The following is a 22,872-nucleotide window of genomic DNA, read 5'->3' on the forward strand; positions in this document are numbered from 1 at the left end:
TACCATGGCCGGTTAATTTTTGTATTTTTAGTTGAGAAGGGGTTTCACCATGTTGGCCAGGCTGGTCTCAAACTCCTGACCTCAAGTGATCCGCACGCCTGGGCCTCCCAAAGTGCTGGGATTACAGATGTGAGCCACCATGCCCAGCCTCAAGTCATGTTATTATAAACTAAAATTAACAATTAGGAGAGACTTTAGAAATCTACCCAAGCACTGTTGTTTTACAAATCCAAAACCAAGGCCTCAACAAGGTGAAAGATTTGTCTGCGGTCCGGAAGAGTACCTAGCTCTGTTCTGAGATCTCTAATTTCCATGACAGCTTTTTTATTTATTTATTTTTTTTGAGACGGAGTCTCGCTGTGTCGCCCAGGCTGGAGTGCAGTGGTGCGATCTCTGCTCACTGCAAGCTCCCCCTCCTGGGTTCACACCATTCTCCCGCCTCCGCCTCCCGAGTAGCTGGGACTACAGGCGCCCGCCACCACGCCGGGCTAATTTATTTTTATTTTTATTTTTTACTAGAGACGGAGTTTCACCGTGTTAGCCAGGATGGTCTCCATCTCCTAACCTCGTGATCTGCCCGCCTCGGCCTCCCAAAGTGCTGGGATTACAGGCGTGAGCCACCGCGCCCAGCCAACAGCTTCTTTTTCATTTATAATACTGATTGGCTTTACTCCAATGTCATGCTTGCACCCCCACTCCCCCACCCCCAAGTGACTAAAACGTACAGATGTTTGCTTCGTTCTTGTACTTTCTTATTTTTGTAAGCTTTCTTTCTAAAATGCCTGGAACGGCCCCTCGAATGGAAGGCTAGGACGTGCTTAGGAAGACAGGCAGTCACACACGAGAAGGGAACTCTCTAGGTCCGCTGGCTCTTTTGTTTCTTCCTCCTTCACCGTCTGGGTTCCTCCTTCCCCTACGCCCCTCTCCCTCTCCCTTCCTTACTCGTCGCCCCGTTACCAGCCCCCAGAGGCTCCGCCCCCTTCAGGGACCAGCCGCCCTGACCCAAGATGGCGCCAGAGGCTTCGGCTATGAGGGAAGTGAGCTCACGCTACTCCGGAAGGGAAGGCGGGAAAGGAGCAGGCGGGTGGCTGACCCGCTGTGGGGCTGTGGGTGGGGCGGCGGCCGCGGCCCTGGCATTCACGCTTGGGGCTGGACAGCGCGCGAGAGACTCACTGGCTCCCGGGAACCCAGTCGAGGGCCCGGGCCAGGGGCAAAGGAGGAAGTTGCCCCGAGTGGCTCGCTTCTGGCCCTGGGAGAGGCGGCCCCGGGAGCCGGCGTCCCGCCCCCGGCGGCCTCCTTCCCTGACCCTCCTCCCGGGCTGCGCGCGCCGGCCCAGGCTGTATTTCGGGGGCTGCGGCGGGAACTGCCGAGCGGGCTTGACTGGACTCACTGCCTGACGACCGGCGGAGGAGAGGAAGGAGCGCGGCGGGTCAGCCCCGAGGTTAGGCCGCGGGGGACTGCCCGTGGCGCTTCGTCCTTTTCCCGGCCGTCTTGGCTGCAGAATCTGCAATCTCCCCAGGCTCCTTCTCTTTCGAGTATGTCACTTAAGTCCTCTCGCCGGATGCTTTTTCCTCCTAGCTTTTGCCGGAAAGGAGAGAGATACATGTGAAGGATATCTGTCCTCGTTGCTTCCCCTGCCCTCTTAAAAGTGTAACTTCTGTGGTAATGTGTATCTTCCTTTTTTGGACCATTTGACAGTCCCGCCCCAGCCGCCGTGTGATTTAGCAACCGGGATCATATTCAGATAAAATCTTAAAAAAAAAAAAAAAAAGAAAGTCACCTGCAGAACTACAGAATTGTTCTCTCCCGCTCAAGAAGGGCAAGTGGACTTCGGCGTTAAGATGCAGGGGGGTGAACTAGTGTCCACAATGAAAATCTCGGAGGGCGAAGGAAAGCTGGAGGGCCTGGCCACAGCGGTGACCCCGAACAACAAGAATAGCAGCTGTGGAGGTGGAATCAGTAGCAGCAGCAGCAGCAGCAGCAGCAGCCGCGGTGGCAGTGCAAAAGGCTGGCAGTACAGGTATGGTCCTTTCTCCAAAATTATTTCCTGAGGTGGAGGTAGGGGTGAGTATGCCGGCGGCTGCATCCCGCAGTTGTTGAAAGATAAAGTTTTTTGACTGGCTTCCAGAAGCAACTGATACATCTCGTTTGGATCTGGGACCTCGCCTAAAAGATTTAATCCATTCATTTGTTCATTCAACAGGTCTTTATGGAAGGCCTTTTGAAGAATACAGAAATGTATCCCTGAACTTCCTGTACAATCAGAGAGTTAATGCTTCCTCTGATTTAATTCTGTACTCACTTCTCCTTTTGCCTGTGTTGCAATTTATTTACAAGCCAGCTTTCTCTCTGATAGACTGCGAGGGCAGGAACTGTTTAACTCAGCTTTGAGTGGCTAGCAAATACTGGTGCTCAGAACTTGCTTGTCCAGAGATTGGAGTAACTGAATCAGAAAAGATTCTTGCCCTGAAGGTATTTGTGACTTGGAAAGGGGAGTGTACATAAATAATTTGAATACAAGGACAAAGGTAGACATCCTAATGCCTCTGATAACTAAATCTGAGCCTGGAGATGTTCAGTTTGCTTTGCTCAGGCCACTTCAGTGCTCTCTGTGTTGATGAGAAAGTCTGCATTTGTTAATTTTCACTAATATGAATGAACAACTTAAGGAACAGGAGGAGAGTCCTGGAGAGGCAACAAGTTTTGTTTTTTTTTTAGTACATGAAGTGTAGGGAGAAAGAACTATCCAGAACCTTAAGAATGAATGAAACAAACCAGTACATCCCATCGTATTGGAACTAAAGGGGTGAATCCTTAAGTTCTGATTGACTCCTGTGTGCCTCACTGTAGTAGTCCTTTTTAGCCTTTGTGCTTATTTGTGCTTGTGAAATTTTTGTGAGACTTGGAAGGGGTTAAAGCCAAGATTTAGTGAGGGATATACATTTATCATGAATAATATTCATATGTATGAGATATGCATGACTATATTAATATACAGAAGTGTAGAAGATTATAACTTTTTTTTTTTTGAGACAGAGTCTGGCTCTGTCACCCAGGCTGGAGTGTGGTGGCGCAATCTCGGCTCACTACCACGTCCACCTCCCGGGTTCAAGTGTTTCTCGTGTCTCAGCCTCCCGAGTAGCTGGAATTACAGGCGTGCGCCATCACACCTGGCTAATTTTTGTATTTTTAGTAGAGATGGGGTTTCACCATGTTGGCCAGGCTGGTCTATAACTCCTGATCTCAAGTGATCAGCCCTCCTCTGCTTCCCGAAGTGCCAGGATTACAGGCTTGAGCCACCGCACCTGGCCAGAAGATAACTTTTTTTGGTAAGTGACTGTAGGATAAGAAGATATATTCAGTTACTTTGAGATGTCTAGGCTTACTTTTGGAATCAGCATGATCTTTTGTGTGTGTGTGACCCATGACGGGCCGCAGGTCCCCTGTCCGTGGCGCTCCGTCCTGACCCGCCATGGGGCTGTGGGTGGAACGGTGGCTGCGGCCCTGGCATTCACGCTTGGGTCTGAAGAGAGCTTGAGAGACCCCAAAATACAAAAATTAACCAGGCATGGTGGTGCGTGCCTGTAAATCCCAGCTACTTGAGATGCTGAGACAGGAGAATCACTTGAGCCCAGGAGGCAGAGGTTGCAGACTGATCATATAAGATTATCGATTACTTGGCAGATATATTTTGATAGCACTTAAGGAAACAAAATAAAGTAAAATTCCTAGTAGTCAGAGGTCAGTCTTCTGATATTCAAACTCTGAAACCCAGCCTCAATTAAATTGAAAAGTGAAACAGACTTCTTAGCAGTGGGGAGAGTTGTCGTAAAGCCATGCACTTTAGTAATATACTTTCATCTAGACACCCATTATTCCTTAATCCCTTACTTAGGGCATTATTACTATTATTATTGTTATTATTTTGAGACAGAGTCTCTGTCACCCAGGCTGGAGTGCCATTGCACTATTCTTGGCTTATTGCAACATCCACCTCCCAGGTTCAAGCGATTCTCATGCCTCAGCCACCCAAGTAGCTGGGATTATAGGTGCTTGCCACCATGCCCATCTAATTTTTGTATTTTTAGTAGAGATGAGGTTTCGCCATGTTGGTCAGGCTGATTTTGAATTCCTGGCCTCAATGGGTCTCTGCCCCTCTTGGCTTCCCAAAGTGTTGGGATTAGGGTGTGAGCCACCACACCTGGCCTTTAGGGCATTATTTAATGGTTATATAATTTTTTATTTTTTAAAATAAATATGGTGAGATGAGGTCTCACCATATTGCCCAGGCTGGTTTTGAACTCCTGGACTGAAGCGATTCTCCCGTCTCAGCCTCCCAAAGTGCTGGGATTACAGGTTTGAGCAACTGCGCCTGGCCATATAATTTTCATACTAGAATCTGTTGGAAACACCAATGAGAAAGGTTATTAGGGGAAATGTAGCAGAGGAATGGCAACTGACAATGTAGGGCATTCAAGGAAGATTTGAAAAATTAACATGTAGACTCAGGTATATTACTTCCTAGAACAATAATCATAGTCTTAATGATCTTAAGTTGTCCAGGAAAGCACACTCTGTTTAAGAGGCAGAGAACTGTATGATACAGTGGTGAACAGTTTAAATAAAATAGCTTAAATTTTTTAAAAACTGCTCAAGAGTCTGGAAAATTCAGTTATGTAGAACTCTTCCCAAATAATGAAGATAAATAAGGCATGACTGCATTTATATCCCAACATATGTTTGTATTTTAGCGTGGGTTGTCCGAGGCTGACCTTCAATGTGGCTCTCAATCTAATTTATCCGTTTGTCCTCTAGGACATTGATAAAGCAGTTTTCCCTATTGTCCTGTGTTACTTCCTCTTCCTGGTTTTTTCACTTGAGGCTCAATTCCTATACTTTATTTATTTATTTATTATTTATTTATTTATTTATTTGAGACTGAGTCTTGCTCTTTCACCCAGGCTGGAGTAAAGTTGTGTGATCTCGGCTCACTGCAACCTCCGCCTCCTGGGTTCAAGTAATTCTCCTGCCTCAGCCTCCTGAGTAGCTGAGATTACAGGCGCCTGCCACCACAACCAGCTAATTTTTGTATTTTTAGTAGAGATGGGGTTTCACCATGTTGGCCAGGCTGGTCTCGAACCAGGTGAATCTCAGGTGATCCACCCGCCCTAGCCTTCTAAAGTGCTAGAATTAAAGGCGTGAACCACTGTGTCTGGCCTTCAGTCCCTAGACTTTAAAAACAAAACAACAATAACAAAAACTAAACTAATCTTTTCTTCTTGAAAGCAGTTTATACTTACTGCCTCCATTTCCTTCTCATTTATTGCCCAACCCATGGCAATTGGCCCTATTCTCACCAAAGAATATGAGTGAATGATTTTTTTTTTTTTTTTTTGAGACAGAGTCTTGCTCTGTCGCCTAGGCTGGAGTGCAGTGGCCCCATCTTGGGTCACTGCAAGCTCCGCTTCCAAGGTTCACACCATTCTCCTGCCTCGGCCTCCTGATTAGCTGGGACTACAGGCGCCAACCACCACGCCCGGCTAATTTCTTGTATTTTTAGTAGAGGCAGGGTTTCTCTGTGTTAGCCAGGATGGTCTCGATCTCCTGACCTCAAGATCCACCCACCTCGGTCTCCCAAAGTGCTGGGATTACAGGCGTGAGCCACCATGCCCAGCCTGTTTTTAGTATCTTAATCCAACTTATTACTCTATAAGTATATGCTGTTAGAATTATTTTAATTTTGGTACGGTGCGGTGGCTCACATCTATAATCCCAGCACTTTGGGAGGCCAAAGTGGTGGATCACCTAAGGTCAGGAGTTGGAGACCATCCTGGCCAACATGGTGAAACCTGTCTCTACTAAAATTACAAAAAAGTTAGCCAGGCATAGTGGTGGGCGCCTGTAATCCCAGCTACTTGGGAGGCTGAAGCAGGAGAATCACTTGAACCTGCGAGGCGGAGGTTGCAGTGAGCTGAGATCATGCCACTGCACTCCAGCCTGGGTGACAGAGCGACTCCATCTCAAAAAAAAAGAAGGAATTATTTTAACTTTTTGTTTTGAGATGGAGTCTTTGTCGCCTGGGCTGGAGTGCGGTGGCATGATTTTGGCTCACTGCAACCTCTGCCTCCCGGCTTGAACTCCTGACCTCAGGTTATCCTCCTGCCTCGGCCTCCCGGAGTGCTGTGATTATAGACGTGAGCCACCGTGCCTGGCCAATATTTTTATTTTTAAATTGAAACAGGATCTCGTTATGTTGACCAGGATGGTCTTGAACTCCTGGCTTAGGCAATCTTCTTGCCTTGGCCTCCCAAAGTGCTGGGATTACAGGCCTCAACCAATGTGTCCGGCTCTTTTTACTTTGTAAACCAAAAGTATCTGAGACATGTCTGAACAATTTAGAAAGTTTATTTTTGCCAAGGTTAAAGACAGGCCTGTGACACAGCCTTAGGAGGTCCTCATGACATGTGCCCAAGGTAGTCCAAGACAGCTTGCTTTTATACAGTTTAGGAAGACATAATAGATCAATCAAGTACGTGTAAGATTTACATTGGTTAGATCTGGAAGGGAGGGACAACTTGAGGGTTGGGGGGGCTTCCAGGCGATAGGTAGATTTTGATTGGCAATTGGTTGAAAGAGTTATCAATAGAAAGGAATGTCTGGGTTATGATAAGGGATTGTGGAGACCTAGGTTTTATCACGCAGATGAAGCCTCCAAGTAGCAGGTTTTAGAGAGAATAGACTGTAAATGTTTCTTATCAGACTTAAGGTCTGTGTTGAGTGTTGACGTTAATGTTGGAGAGGTATAATGAGGTATATTCAACCCCCACTTCCTATTATGGACTGAACCAGTCTTTCAGGTTAAAATTTAGGGTGCCCTGGCCAAACGGGGAATCTATTCAGATGGTTGCGGGGTGCCTTCGAATTTCATTTTTGGTTTACAACAACTTTCTTGATGATATTGTTTGCAGCACAACAGTTTTTAATTTTCATGAAGTCTAATGAGTTTTTTCTTCTCGCTATAGTTTTGTGTCACATCTAAAACACAATTGTCAAGTTCAAGATGACAAAGATTTACACCTATATGTTTGTCTAGGAGTTTTGTTTTAGTGCTTATGTTTAGGTTTCTGATGCATTTTTAGTTCATTTTTCCTTATGATCATTTTTGTTTTCTTTTGTGAAATATCTGCATATGTGTTTTTTATACATTTCCTATTAGGTCTTAATATTTTTCTTTTTAATGTGCTTGAGATCTCTTATTAAAATGTCAATTAACATTAAATATCAATATTCCTTTAAAAATATTTTGATTTTTCTTCTTTTGAATAGGTAAAGGGATGTGTATATACAATGAAACATTTCCCTTACATACTTTTCCCAGCCACTCTGTTTCCTTCTCTGGAAACTCTTTTACTGATTTCCTGACTGTAATTCCAGAGAAATTGATATTAGTTCTTTATTTAATTAACATGTGATGACATGCAATATATTTTAGTTTTGTATAAATTCTTTGCTATATTTACTACAAAGATTTCACTAGTCCTCAGATTTTAATTTCATATTTTGACATACAGAAGACTTTTAAGTCACATGTCTTATTCCTCTTTTCCATCCATTTCTAATTATAAAAAGTAACTTTTATAAATACTTGGTTTTGGCTGGCACTGTCGCTCACCCAAAGTGTTGATCCTTAGCACTTTGGGACGCTGAGGTGGGATCACTTGAACCCAGCAGTTTGAGACCAGCCTGGGCAACATAGGGAGACCCCATCTCTACAGAAAATTTAAAAATTAGCCAGGCCATGGTGGCATGCCTACTCAGGAGGCTGAAGTGGTGGGAGGATTGCTTGAGCTCTAGGCTTCAGTGAGCTGTGATTGTGCCACTGGACTCCAGCCTGGGTGACAGAGCAAGACCCTATCTCAAAAATAATTAAGTAAATAAATAGTTGTTTTCATTAAGTTTTAAAAGTTGGCAGTTTTACAATTTAACTGTTTTTTTTTTTTTTTTTTTTTGAGACAGGGTCTCACTCTGTCTCCCAGGGTTGAGTGTAGTGGCTCCATTATAGCTCACTGCACCCTCGAACTGCTAGGCATAAGTGATCCTCCTATTCAGCCTCTGGAATAGCTGGGACTACAGGTGCACACCACTATGCCCAGCTAAGTTTTAAATTGTTTTCTAGAGACAGGATCTTGTGATATTGCCCAGGCTCGTATTTAACTTTTTAATCTATTTGGAATTTATGTTGAAATACAGTGTGAGATAGTGTATCTACTACTGCATTACAAATTACCCCCAAATTTAATATATTAAAACAGCAACATTTATTATTTCATAGTGTAGGCCGGGCGCGGTGGCTCAAGCCTGTAATCCCAGCACTTTGGGAGGCCGAGACGGGCGGATCACAAGGTCAGGAGATCGAGACCATCCTGGCTAACATGGTGAAACCCCGTCTCTACTAAAAATACAAAAAAAAAAAAACTAGCCGGGCGAAGTGGCGGGCGCCTGTAGTCCCAGCTACTCGGGAGGCTGAGGCAGGAGAATGGCGTAAACCCGGGAGGCGGAGCTTGCAGTGAGCTGAGATCTGGCCACTGCACTCCAGTCCGGGCGACAGAGCGAGACTCCGCCTCAAAAAAAAAAAAAACAGCAACATTTATTATTTCATAGTGTCTTTGGGTCAGGAATCTCAGTGCAGCTTAGCTGGGTCTTCTGACTCTGAGTCTTTCTTAAGGCTGAGCTGGGAAGGATCCATTTCCTAGCTTATTCACGAGACTCTTGGTGCAGTTCAGTTCCTTTTGGCCCATTGGACAAATAACTCAGTTCCTCATGAACTGATGGCCAGAGGCCTCCTGTGGTCACTGGCCACTTAGGCTTCTTCGCAGAGCATCTTACAACTTGGGAGCTTGTTTCTTGAGAGTGAGAAAGTAAGAGGACTAGAGAGTGCTAGCTGGAGAGAAGTTACAGTCTTTTGTAACCTAAGCGCTGAGGTGAATTCACATCACTTTTCACTGTTCTTCAGAAGCAAGTCCCACACAAGGGCGTGAGAATACCAGCAGGTGGGGATTATTGGGATTCATGCCAGAAAATGCCTAGACAGTTAATATAATAGACTCAAGATTGTAAAGACTAGAGGGGGAAACAGATTTTGGGAGTCAAATTATGCATCTGGTTTTAGGTATGTCCAGCTGAAGTTGCCAGAATGTTTAAGTGTCTTATCTAGCCAATCCTCAGAGATATGGGGTATTGGAAATGTAGATAATTGTCTTTATAGTATCCAGAATGTTTTCACATCTGTTACCACATTTAATTCTCACAACTCTGGAGGAAGATAAAGCATTATTATCCCTGTTTTACAGTTGAAGAAAACCTAAGTCTAAATGACAATATAGACTTAGATTACATGAAGTTATATATTGCATGTAGCTAAGGTTACACAGCTAGTAAGTGGAAGAACTTTTATTTCTAGATAGATATTTACATAGAGGTATTAAAACTCGATAAACTCTCTAAAAGGAATGAATAATTATTGATAATAACTAGTTTGGTACATGGTTGGTTTTATGGTTTACTCATGTCCTAACTTACATAGTAAATATTTTTGAGCCTCTACTATGTCTGAAGCACTCTTGTTAGTTAATGCCGAATTAATGTGCACACCCAAAACAATGAAAGAAGGAATTCTAAGGCTCATTTTGGGAGGATCATCAAAATAATCAGGAAGAGGAAGGGCGTCAGTGGCATTTGCAAAATAATCTCATGATGACCTTTTGAAAAAAAAAACTTTTTTGAGATTGTCTTGCCCTCTTGCACAGGCTGGAGTGTGGTGGCAGATCTTAGCTCACTGCAACCTCTGCCTCCCAAGTTCAAGTCTGAGCGATTCTCCTGCCTCAGCTTCCCAAGTAGCTGGAATCACAGGTGCTTGCCACCACACCCGGCTAATTTTTGTATTTTTAGTAGAGATGAAGTTTCACCATGTTGGCCAGGCTGGTCTCAAACTCCAGACCTCAAATGATCCGCCCACCTCAGCCTCCCAAAGTTCTAGGATTACAGGCGCGAGCCACCGTGCCCGGCCCTTTTGAAAAATTAAACTTAAGAACTTAATTTATTAGATTAGCCTTAAATTTTCTTGTTTCCAGAGTAATTTATATTCATACAATGTGAGCTTTCTCTCTCATTTATAGAGAAGATAGATTTCCCAATTCTGGGTCTTTCCTTCCTTTTTTATAGTGAATATTCACACTTTATAAAATGTGCATGTTTTCATTATTTTTGTATTCTTCATGTCAGCTTGTAGAGAAATTCAGAAATCTGCAACTATGCCACATGCTTTTTAGAGGGCAGAAGGGAACTATTCAAAAGAGGAACTGAAAGACAAACCAGGGTGTTTGATGGGCCTGCTTTTTTTAAATTTTGAGCTCCTCACTGGCTAACCATATTAACAGATAAATCTATTTTCCTCATTAGCAAACAGTTATACTTTTCAGTAAATGTGTAAAAGTCTGCAAATGTGTAGTATAGAAATATTTTTTATGGTCAGACCACAATAATTTTGTGGTTTCTTCCACTGTCAATACTATTATAAGGAAAAGTGCCTGTTTGTGGATGGGAAAAGGAGATTGGCCTAAATAAATGAATGTTCACTGTCTTAGAGGTTTTACCTCTTCTTTTGAGTTGATTTGAAGAAAAAGTCATAAATGTCTGCTTTTTTTTTTTTCTCTGCAGGGGTTAAAGGAAAATTGATACATATTTCTATACTCTAGTTTTTGTTTTCTGTATCTGAAATCTGCTATAGATGCTGGTAAAAACAAGATAAAGATGATTGTAGTCATGTAACTGGAAACTATAAAATATTGTTCCAAAATCTGGTTAGAAGTATACCAAGTCTTGAGGAGCAAGATTTGGTTTATTAATAATGTGCTGTGATTTCTTAGTTTCCTTACATTTTTGCAGTACATATCTTTTTTTTTTTTTTTTTTGTGAGATGGAGTTTCGCTCTTGTTGCCCAGGCTAGAGTGCAATGGCACGATCTTGTCTAGGCATGATCTTGGCTCACCACAACCTCCGCCTCCCGAGTTCAAGCAATTCTTGTGCCTCAATTTCCCGAGTAGCTGGGACTACAAACATGCACCACCTGGCTAATTCTTATATTTTTGGCAGAGACAGGATTCCACCATGTTGGCCAGTCTGGTTTCAAACTCCTGACCTCAGGTGATCTGCCTGCCTAGGCCTCTGAAAGTGCTGGGATTACAGGCATGAGCCACCGTGCCCAGCTTTGTCTGCATTTCTAATTGTTTGTTGCAGATGGGATACCTAGAAGTGAAATTCTAGGTCCAAAGAGTGCTAACATTTTTAAGACTCTTGGCAGGAGGGAGGACCCCTCAGTTGACTTTATACTTTTTGTTATAGATTAAGATACAGTTAGACTTTATTTTGTTTGTGATTTGAGTATACAGTCTGTGAGCTGAATTTTTTTTTTTTTTTTTTTTTTTTGAGACAGAGTCTTGCTGTGTCACTCAGGCTGGAGTGCAGTGGCCGGATCTCAGCTCACTGCAAGCTCCACCTCCCGGGTTCACTCCATTCTCCTGCCTCAGCCTCCCGAGTAACTGGAACTACAGGTGCCCGCCACCTCGCCCGGCTAGTTTTTTGTATTTTTTAGTAGAGACGGGGTTTCACCGTGTTAGCCAGGATGGTCTCGATCTCCTGACCTTGTGATCCGCCCGTCTCGGCCTCCCAAAGTGCTGGGATTACAGGCTTGAGCCACCGCACCCAGCTGCTAGTTGAATTTTTTTGGGGGGAGGTGGGCAGGCTACTGAGAATTGCCTCATGGCTTCATAGAAAAATTCTATTTCTCTCTTCCCATTGCTTAATTCGTTCAGCAAATAAACACTTATTATATCCGAGGCTACACACTAACTGTTGCAAGGAATATCTCTTAATGTCATTAGCCTTTTCCTCAGCTAAGCAAGCCATTCTCTGCTTCATGCTATTTGTTATCCAGAGAATGGACCAAAGTGCTAAGCCTTTTGGGAGGTTACTTTTTGCCTAGTTGAAAGTATGGATTTTGACATGTGACTTGCCTGGTACCTCACATTTACTGATTACAAGTTGCGTAAATTCCTGCCTGTAGTTAAATACCTTAAGGTATTGCTATTTGGGTTTTCCAGAAAAATAGAACCAATAGGTAGATATAGAGAGAGAGATATTATGAGGAGTTGGCTCATATGATTATGGAGCCTGAGAAATCCCATAGCTCTGTTGTCTACAAGCTGGAGAACCTCTTGACATTATTGTCAACCTCTGATGTCACTTCCAGCTGGCTCTGCCCTCATCGTTCCACTAAATTGTTATCTCTTGGTTGTAAGTCTAATGAGTTTTCTCAGTCTTTGTCATATCTTACTTTATCAGGAGCACTGAACTTTTATTAATTTTTTGTTTTCTTTTTTTTTTTTTTTTTTTTTGAGACAGGGTCTCACTTTGATGCCTAGCCTGAAGTGCAGTGGCAGGATCTCGGCTCAGTGCAACCTCTGCCTCCAAGGTTCAAGCGATTCTCCTGCCTCAGCCTCCTGAGTAGCTGGGACTACAGGCATGCACCACCATGCCCAGCTAGTTTTTGTATTTTTAGTGGAGATGGGGTTTTACCATGTTGGCCATGCTGATCTTGAACTCCTGACCTCAAGTGATCCACCCATCTCAGCCTCCCAAAGTGCTGGGATTACAGGCATGAGCCACTATGCCTGGCCTGAGACAGGGTCTTGCTCTGTTTCCCAGGCTCGAGTGCAATGTCACGATTGCAGCTCACTGCAGCCTCAACTTCCTGGGCTCAAGCAATCCTCCCATCTCAGTGTCCTGAGTAGCTGGGATTACAGATGTGTGCCACCCTGCCTAGCTAATTTTTATTTTTTTTTTTAGAGACAGGATCTCACTGTGATGCCCAGGCTAGTCTCAAACTTCTGGTTCAAGTGATCCTCCCAAAGTGCTGAGATTACAGGTGTGAGCCAAAGCACCTGTCCACTGAATATTCTTGACCACAGACTTACCTTGAAACACTTTCTCTTGTTTCTGTCTTTCCATACTGCTAGTTTTCTTCCCACTACTCAGTTGCTCCTTATCTCTTCTCTGTATTCCCCTTGCTCTTAAAACTTTTCCTTAGAGATCTCTCTTAGGCCCTGTCCCATCTCTTGCCCTTTCGTAATATTTCCTGGGTGACCTTATTTACTGCTGTAACTTCAAATACCAGTTATATGCTGATGACTACCAAGCCCTAATCATGCCGCCTTACTGTATATCTCCTTGTATAGTCCTGCAGGTTCATTAAATTTAACATCTTAAATTGGAACAAATGCAAAACTTCTCTGTGATCCCTCTCCACCCAGTTGTTCCAGCTGGAAATCTGAGTGTTGCCCTTGTCCTTTTCTCTCACCTTCATTCTTTCTGTCTCAGTTCACATCTAATTAGTCATCAGATCTAGTCATTTCAGCCTTCTCACTCACTACTGAATCCTGTGTATTTGTTTAATGCCTTTTTTATTTGTATGGCAGCTGAAAATGTAGTCCCATTGTGTGTCTTTTCCAGTAGCAGGAACCCATGTTACTGTCTTTTTCTTCAAGGAGATATATTTCTCTTAGATTAGATTATAGATTAGAGATGGAAAGTTATTAGTTATTGCCTTTTTTATTTTCTTATGCTTTTCAATGTTTTTTTAGAGTGCTGTGTTTTAGTAGGTATTGAGTAATTGTTTTGAGTTGAAAGGATTTGAAACTGTTTAAAAGGTAGCTTCATTTAAAAACCTTTTATATATCTTAAGTCTCATAAAGAAAGGTTAAGAAATAAGTATGTTGCCGGGCACGGTGGCTCACGCCTCTAATCCTAGCACTTTGGGAGGCTGAGGCGGGCTGATCACGAAGTCAGGAGTTCGAGACCATCCTGACCAATATGGTGAAACCCCGTCTCTACTAAAAATAGAAAAATTAGCCAGGCGTGGTGGCATGCACCTGTAATCCCAGGTACTTGGGAGGCTGAGGCAGGAGGATTGCTTGAACTTGTCAGGCGGAGGTTGTAGTGAGCCGAGATGGTACCACTGCACTCCAGCCTGGGCAACAGAGTGAGACTCCGTCTCAAAAAAAAAAAAAAAAAAAGAAGTAAGTATGTTTTAGTAATGGAGATTAAAGAATTGAAGCAGTTATTATTAAGATGTTTAAGAGAAAATGAGTATCAAGCTAAATATAATAAAGACACTTGACAAAGTTTAATCAGTTATTTTTATAGACTATCAGCTTTCACTACTAATCCCAATTAAATGTTAACAAGTTTAAAAGATGAGAAATATACCCTGTTTCTTGAGCAGTAAAGTTTTTGGAGGACTGAAGAAGAAATTAACTTTCTCATAGCTTATTTTTCAGGGTATTAGTCTGTTTTGGACCATCACTTCTATTTTATAGAACACAAAATAGTATAATATAATCAGATATGTGGTATGTTCCCACTTCAATAGCTAGATTTTATTCATATTAACAGACACACATTAAAAATACTCTATAAATTTGCACATTTTATTTTATTTATTGTTTTTAGAGACGGGGTGGGTCTCCCTATGTTGCCCAGTCTGGTCTCAAAACTCCTGGACTCAAGGAATTGTCCCACCTTGGCCTCCCAAAGTGTTGAGATTACAGTCATGAGGCACTACACCAGGCCCTAAAAATTCACACATTTTAGATAGGAATAAAGCATGAGAGTTAGAGATACGGTATAGTAACTCAATTATAAGACGGTAGAAGAAATGTGTGAAAAAAAGATGTTCAGTCACGGAGCGCTTTTTATGCTGACCACCAGATGGCACAGTCGTTCCACACCTGCTGGTTGCCTTGAATAGTGGCTATTTCTTGGGATACATGGAAAAGGGGAAGAATGAGGGAGGGACATTGCAACCAGCTGTTCCAAAAAATAGGGTATTTTCAAGTTGATTCTTTGTAACCTGGAGACAGCTGTTTTATACAATAAAAACAGGCCAGCAGTTTACTTATTTGAATTTCTGATTCTTTTGAAACTGACTTTATGCTACTACCAAATAAACCATGTCAATATCCTTATAGTTTTGGTTTTTTTTTTTTTTTCTAGAAAGCTAACTCTTTAGATATATGAGTCAACAAAATATTAATAGCATTAGAAAATTAAACACAGAACATTACTATGATGTAATATATGAAGATACGCTTAGGGCCAGGTGCAGTGGCTCATACCTGTAATGCTAGCACTTTGGGAGGCGGGGGCAGGCTGATCACTTGAGGCTAGGAGTTTGAGACCAGCCTGGCCAACATGGTGAAACCCCATCTCTACTAAAAATACAAAAATTAGCTGGGCTTGGTAGCTGGTGCCTGTAGTCCCAGCTACTTGGCAGGCAGAGGCAGAAGAATTGCATGAGCCCCAGAGGTAAAGGTTGCAGTGAGCTGAGATCACGCCACTGCACTCCAGCCTAGACAAAAGAGCGAGATGCTGTCTCAATTTTTTAAAAAAAGATACATGTGGGATCTTTTTAGGGATTGATGTTACTGAAATTGTACACTTTTAAAAAGTTTTGGCTGATACCTGTAATCCCAACACTTTGGGAAGCCAAAGTGAAAAGATCACTTGAGCCCAGGAGTTTGAGAGCAGACTGGGCAACATAGTGAGACCCCTGTCCCCACAAAAAAATTTAAAAATTAGCTGGGCACGGTTGTACGTTCCTATAGTTTTTGCTACTCAGATGCTGAGGTGGGAGGGTCACTTGAGCTGATAAATGACTGATAGAGATAACTTAGATATGACCAAAATGGGGCGTACCTTCAGTAGTATGAGAGTAGTGACTAAATAAAGATGATGTATTTTTTTTTTTGAGACGGAGTCTCGCTCTGTCGCTCAGGCTGGAGTGCAGTGGTGTGATCTCGGCTCACTGCAAGCTCCATCTATCTCCCAGGTTCATGCCATTCTCCTGCATCAGCCTCCGAGTAGCTGGGACTACAGGCACCCACCACCACGCCTGGCTAATTTTTTGTATTTTTAGTAGAGATAGGGTTTCACCGTGTTAGCCAGGATGGTCTCGATCTCCTGACCTCGTGATCCACCCGCTTTGGCCTCCCAAAGTGCTGGGATTACAGGCGTGAGCCACCGCACCCAGTAAGATGATGTATTTTATTTATTGCTTTGAAATAAAAATTTTGTTTTTCTCAGGTATAGATAAGTATATGTAAAGTTTTAAGAAAGTTTTGCTCCATAGTTCACACACATTTGAAGAATATATACAGTCTTAAAACTAGAGGAATTGAACTATAATTGAGTTGTGATGTTTTTTATTACATGCTAATGGCTATCACTTTTGACACTTATGTAGAAATGAAAGCTTGGTGTAGAGAACCTAGATTAAGGAGTAATTCCCAAAATGGTGAATTATGAAATATCTTGGCACTTTGAGAAAATATTTAGGTTGTATACTACCTCAAACCTGTTATGGATTGATGCAGAATGTAAGCATATATTCAGATTATGTAGCAACAGGACAGACTAGACAAAGAGTAAGTTTTTCTGGTGTTTGTTTTTGTTTTTGTTTTTGTTTGTGATGGAGTCTCACTCTGCTGTCCGAGCTGGAGTGCAGTGGTACAGTCTCGGCTCACTGCAACCTCTACCTCCCAGGTTCGAGTGATTCTTCTGCCTCAGCCTCACAAGTAGCTGGGATTATAGGCACATGCCACCATGCCTGGCTAATTTTTTGTATTTTTAGTTGAGACGGGGTTTCACCGTGTTAGCCAGACTGGTCTTGAACTCCTGACTTCAGGTGATCCACCTGCCCCGGCCTCCAAAAGTTCTGGGATTACAGGTGTGAGCCACCACACCTGGCCAAGAATAAGTTTTTTGGGAAGCTGAGCTGTGTACTAAGTACCTAAAATAGAGGAGGAACTCTTTAGGGAATTTATTTGAGGCAGAGTCTAGGGGCATTGGGTTTTCTATGGCGCCAAAGGGCTGCTTAAGCCTGAAAGCCTGGGGAAGATAGGGGAGCCAAACAAAAAATACAGCTCTCTGCTTTTCTAAGCGATGTATCTCAAAAGAACTGAAATAAATAACTTGATTGTGACCTGGGCCGAAGCATAAGAACTAGCAGAAACCCAAGTGGCTGTATTTCTAGAGAAGAATTCTTTCCTCTAGTTGTGGGCTTTGTTTATTATTCTTATTTATTTATTTATTTATTGTATTTAATAAAGAGAGACAGGGTCTCATTATGTTGCCCAGGCTGGTTTTGAACTCCTGGGCTCAAGTGATCCTCCTGTCTTGATCTCCCAAAGTGTTGGGATTACTTGCGTGAGCCACTGCACTCAGCCCAATTTTTTTTTTTTTTTTTTGGAGACAGAGTCTCACTCTGTCACCCTGGCTGGAATGCAGTGGTGAAATCTCAGCTCAGTGCAACCTCTACCTCCTGGGTTCAAGTGATTCTCCTGCCTCAGCCTCCGAAGTAGCTGGGACTACAGGCAAACACCACCACGCCTGGCTAATTTTTGTATTTTTAGTAGAGATGGGGTTTTGCCATGTTGACCAGGCTGGTCTCGAACTCCTGACCTCAAGTGATCCTCCTGCCTTGGCCTCCCAAAGTACTGGGATTACACGGTCGAACCACTGTGCCTGGCCAGGCCATTTATAATATAGTACTTATAGTATATTTGTTTTATGTTTATGTAATTTTATATTTGTATAATGATTTTATATTTGGAATATTTATGATAATATATAATTTGTGAGGTATTGTACTTGTTTTGAGGAAATTGATGAAGTCCTATAGATATGAAATTTGGGAGATTAAATGCCTCTGTTGACCTATACATTTTACTTCTGAATAAAATTTGAGGCATTTATAAAGCATATATGTATCTGTAGCTATTTTGAAAATTGTACCATTATCTTCCTGGGATTTCTTCTACTTTTTACTAACTTAGGCATTTTCTTTTTGAAACAGTGATCACATGGAAAATGTGTATGGCTATTTAATGAAGTATACCAACCTTGTCACTGGGTGGCAATACAGGTAGGTGTGATTATTTGTGTCACATCAGTCTCTCCTAAGAGACCAGAAATAGGGCCCGATAATTTTATATTTTGATATTACTTTAGACAAGACATGGCTGGGAAACCTTTTAGAAGGATTTCCCACATTTTCTAAAAGTTTCCCACATTTTCTAAAAGTTGTTACTATTAAATGAAGATTAGAATCACTTGTTCACCTGGCTTGGGCATTTTATACTTGCAGAAGTTAGGTTCTTAGGGGAAGAAAAATAGGGGTTTGGAGGCAGCAAACACATTTGTATTAGGTTCCCATCTTGTGCCAGATTCACAGCTTCTCTGGGATCTTGGAGAGGTTGAGTAACCAGCCCAAGGTCACACAAGCTGTCAGGAAGCAGGAAAACCAGCTATCTCAAATACTTTGTAGAATTGGTAGTTGTGGGGCAGGCATATTAAACTGGATCAAATTGTCTACCAAGTTCTATTATGGAACAGGGTAACATGTAGAATGCCAGACTTCTCGAAACCCAAACATGAATTATTATTTTTTTTTTTTTGAGACAGAGTCTCACTCTGTCACCCAGCTGGAGTGCAATGGTACGATCTCGGCTCACTGCAACCTCTGCCTCCGGGGTTCAAGTGATTGTCCTGCCTCAGCCTCCTGAGTAGCTGTAATTACAGGCATGCGCCAGCACGCCCAGCTCATTTTTGTAGTTTTAGTAGAGACGGGGTTTCACCATGTTGGTCAGGCTGGTCTCAAATTCCTGACTTCAGGTGATCCACCCGCCTCGGCCTCCCAAAGTGCTAGGATCACAGGCGCGAGCCACCATGCCTGGCCACACAACTTGAATTTTAAAAGTTTAAAACTTTTTAGTTAATTTTTATTTTATGTTAATTAATTAGTTTATTTGAGACAGGGTCTTGCTCTGTTGCCCAGGCTGGAGTACAGTGGCATGATCTCAGCTCACTGTAACCTCCACCTCAGGCTCAAATCATCCTGCTGCCCCAACCTCCTAAGTAGCTGGAACTATAGGCATGCACCACCACCACACACAGTTAATTTTTGTATTTTTTTTTTTTTTGTAGAGACAGGGTTTTGCCATGTTGGCCGGACTGGTCTCGAACTCCTGAATTCAAGTGATCTCAACTCATCCAGCCCTTCTTTGAGTTACTTTTTTTGTGTGTGAGATGGAGTCTTACTCTGTTACCTAGGCTGCAGTGCAGTGGCGCGATCTCACCTCACCGCAACCTCCACCTCCGGGGTTCAAGTGATTCTCCTGTCTCAGCCTCCCAAGTAGCTGGGATTACAGGTGCACACCACCTCGCCCAGCTAGTTTTTTGTATTTTAGTAGAGACGGGGTTTCACTGTGTTGCCTAGGCTGGTCTCAAACTCCTGAGCTCAGGCAGTCCACCCGCCTTGGCCTCCCAAAGTGCTGGGATTACAGGTGTGTGCCACTGCGTCCAGCCTAGCATTCCTTTTTTAAAAAGGGGCGAGATGAGGTGGCTCATGCCTGTAATCCAAGCACTTTGGGAGGCCAAGGCAGGCAGATTGCCTGAGGTCAGGAGTTCGAGATCAGTCTGGCAAACGTAGCAAAACTCTATCTCTACTAAAAATACAAAAATTAGCCGGGCATGGTGGTGGGTGCCTGTAATCCCAGGTACTTGGGAGGCTGAGGCACAAGAATCGCTTGAACCTGGGAGGCAGAGGTTGCAGTGAGCTGAAGTGGTGTCACTACACTCCAGCCTGGGCAACAGAGCATGACTCCATCTCAAAAAAAAAAAAATTTTTTTTTGTACTACTTAAATCGGAATTTCTGAAATGTATTTTTGAAACTAGTTAATCTAGAACCAAATCAGAATATTCTTTTCCAAAGTGTATCAGCATTTCATCAAATTCTTTTCCAGAGTGTATCGACGTTTCATCATTTAGTTTCAAGGTCCTTATATTTCACCATCTCCAATTGCAGCTTTTTCATTTTTATACAGAAGTAATCTTTAGTTTTGACTTATTTAATGATACATTCACAAAGTCTTTTTTACCCTATTATTCTCATTGTGTATTTCACTGATTAAATCTTAAATCACCGTGCATATTTTGCCTAGTATATCTTGCCTTAACCTCAGAGCTCATATTTTGATTTATTTCCAGTGAATTTTAAATAAAAATTTTCACTACCATTTGTCCTCTGGCAGTTTACCCTCTGTTAATGAATTCTGGGGAAAAATCTTTCTCTGAAAGGATATGGTATCTTTGCTTCCTTTTGTGCATTAACTGATAGGCCTCTTACTTAATAAATGCCTCTCCCTCAGCTGAAGGGTTTATATCTTTTATTAAACTCATTCAATTTTTTTTTTGAGACGGAGTTTCGCTCTTTGTGCCCAGGCTGGAGTGCAGTGGCTCTATCTCAGTGCACTGCAACCTCTGCCTCCCGGATTCAAGCGGTTCTCCTGCCTCAGCCTCCCGAGTAGCTGGGATTACAGGCATGCACCACCACGCCTGGGTAATTTTGTATTTTTAGTGGAGATGGGGTTTCACCATGTTGGCCGGGCTGATCTTGAACTCTCGACTTCAGGTGATCCGCTCACCTCTGCCTCCCAAAGTGCTGGGATTACAGGCGTGAGCCACTGCACCCGGCCTAACTCATTCAATTTTTAGTAATCTTCACTGCTAGAAAATTCAGTCTAGTGTTTCCAGGTATCTCTTGAAATGCTGTTAAATTTTATTGTTAAGAACAAAACTCTGAAATGTGTAAGTGATTGAAGTTTGCTTTGCTTTAGTTTGCTGAGGGAAAATGTTTACAAATTATGGATTTTAAAAAATCATTGCAGGTTTTTTGTTTTAAACAATGAAGCTGGGCTGTTGGAGTACTTTGTGAATGAACAGTCTAGAAATCAGAAACCTAGAGGAACTTTGCAGCTTGCAGGAGCTGTAATATCACCCAGTGATGAGGATTCTCACACCTTCACTGTAAACGCTGCCAGTGGAGAACAATATAAACTCAGAGGTATGACTGAGATATGAGAATTAATATTGTGATTTTCTTCTTTTTTTGAGAAGTTGGTGTATTACATGGTTTCATATGGGCTTTGGAAACAGAAACTACTGTCATCTGTGATGTAAATACAATATTCTGAACCTTGGAAGTGCTTTGAGAATTTATTAAATCTGTTGTAATAAATAACTGTTTTCAAGTGCAACAATGTATGTTTGTTTAGGACTGGACCCAAAAAAACTGTGTAGGTGAAACTCTGATTACTGAAAATCTAGAAACATAGACTTTAAATGATTTTTTTAAATGTATTTCACCCCTTTACATGGTTTAGTTTACATGCCCTTTTTGCAGCTTTCAGTAACTAATGTACATTATTGGGATTTATTATAATGTCATTCATTAAAATAACATATAACTTCTGTTAAGATAAATTTAATGTGTGTAGAAGTTTTTTATTTAATAAATACACAAAGTATAACGGTAATCCTAAGTGAGCATGCTCCTGCAGATCTGAAAGTATTGATTATACATCAAATACTTAATAAAGGGGTTATTTCTTTAAATAAGAACCTATTTTTATGAGTTACAACATGTCAGTCTCTCATCCTCACCTCACTGCATGTAATTTATCCTTTTTAATGAAGTAGCTACATCCAGCTACTGTGTTCCCTAACAAAGTTGGTGCTTTGGCCTCTTTCCTGCCTCCCTCTAGTAAGGGAAGTTTGCTCTGGTGAGAGTAAGACCAGTATCTGCTTTTCAGTAATCTGATCTTCATACTGTAGGCGATTGTGTTCCAAAATAAATAAATATAAAATAACTTTCACATTCTTTTAACAGCTACAGATGCAAAAGAGCGACAGCACTGGGTTAGCAGACTTCAGATATGTACACAACATCATACTGAAGCTATTGGAAAGGTATGCAGATTTATATAAAATATTAATATACAAAAATGAGGAAGGAATATTTTTTATTTTTTGCCTTTTAAAATTGAGATACTATTCACATACTGTAAAATTCACCCTTTTAAAGTATACATGTATAATTCTGTGGTTTTTAGTATATTCACAAGGTGGTTCAACCATTGAAACTTTTTTTTTTGAGACAGCGTCTTTCCCTGTGGCCCAGGCTAGAGTGCAGTGGTGCGATCTTGTCTCACTGCAACCTCCACCTCCTGGGTTCAAGTGATTCTCCTGTCTCAGCCTCCCGAGTAGCTGGGACTACGGGCATGCATCAGCACACCCAGCTTATTTTTGTACTTTTAGTAAAGACAGGTTTCACCATGTTGGCCAGGCTGGCCTCGAACTCCTGACCTCAAGTGATCCGCCCACGTTGGCCTTCCAGAGTGCTGGGATTACAGATGTGATCCCACCGCCCCCGGCCGCATTGCAACTTTCTAATTTCAGAACATTTTCATCCCTCCTACAAAAAAATAAAAAATCTGGAGCCACTAGCAGTCACTCCCTGTTCTCTCCTTCCCAGTCCCCTAGCAAACTCTATTTTCTATTCCATGGATTTGTCTATTGTGGGCATTTTATGTAAAGTGAACCATGTAATATGAGGTTTGTTGCATCTGGCTTCTTTGATTTAGCATGTTTTCAAGGTTCATCCATGTTGTTGCATGTATCAGTACTTTACTCCTTTATTCCTTTTTTAAGATTGAATAATATTTTATTGTATAGATATACTATTTTTAATCCATTCATCAGTTGGTGGACATTGGGTTATTTTCATTTTATAGACGTTATGAATAGTGCTGCCATGAACACTTGTGTTCAAGTTATTATGTGAACATATGATTTCATTTCTCTAGGGTATCTGGGAGTAGAATTGCTGGATCATGTGATAGTTCTATATTTAACTTTTT

The 22,872-nt window shown here is 42.1% G+C and overlaps 1 protein-coding gene across 1 annotated transcript in view; it reads left to right on the forward strand.

Annotated features, from left to right (window-relative positions):
* Positions 1 to 1,100: 1,100 nt before the first annotated feature.
* Positions 1,101 to 22,872, forward strand: part of OSBPL11 (oxysterol binding protein like 11) — a 75,198-nt gene continuing 53,426 nt past the window's right edge. The window contains exons 1-4 of the mRNA XM_033210948.1: positions 1,101 to 2,020; positions 17,969 to 18,037; positions 20,842 to 21,017; positions 21,843 to 21,922. Of these exons, the coding sequence (XP_033066839.1) occupies positions 1,842 to 2,020; positions 17,969 to 18,037; positions 20,842 to 21,017; positions 21,843 to 21,922 (504 nt within the window). The 5' untranslated portion in view covers positions 1,101 to 1,841. The remainder of the gene's footprint in view (positions 2,021 to 17,968; positions 18,038 to 20,841; positions 21,018 to 21,842; positions 21,923 to 22,872) is intronic.

The sequence above is a fragment of the Trachypithecus francoisi genome, unplaced genomic scaffold, assembly GCF_009764315.1.
Source record: "Trachypithecus francoisi isolate TF-2019V2 unplaced genomic scaffold, Tfra_2.0 Lachesis_group0, whole genome shotgun sequence".
Classification (NCBI taxonomy): domain Eukaryota; kingdom Metazoa; phylum Chordata; class Mammalia; order Primates; family Cercopithecidae; genus Trachypithecus; species Trachypithecus francoisi.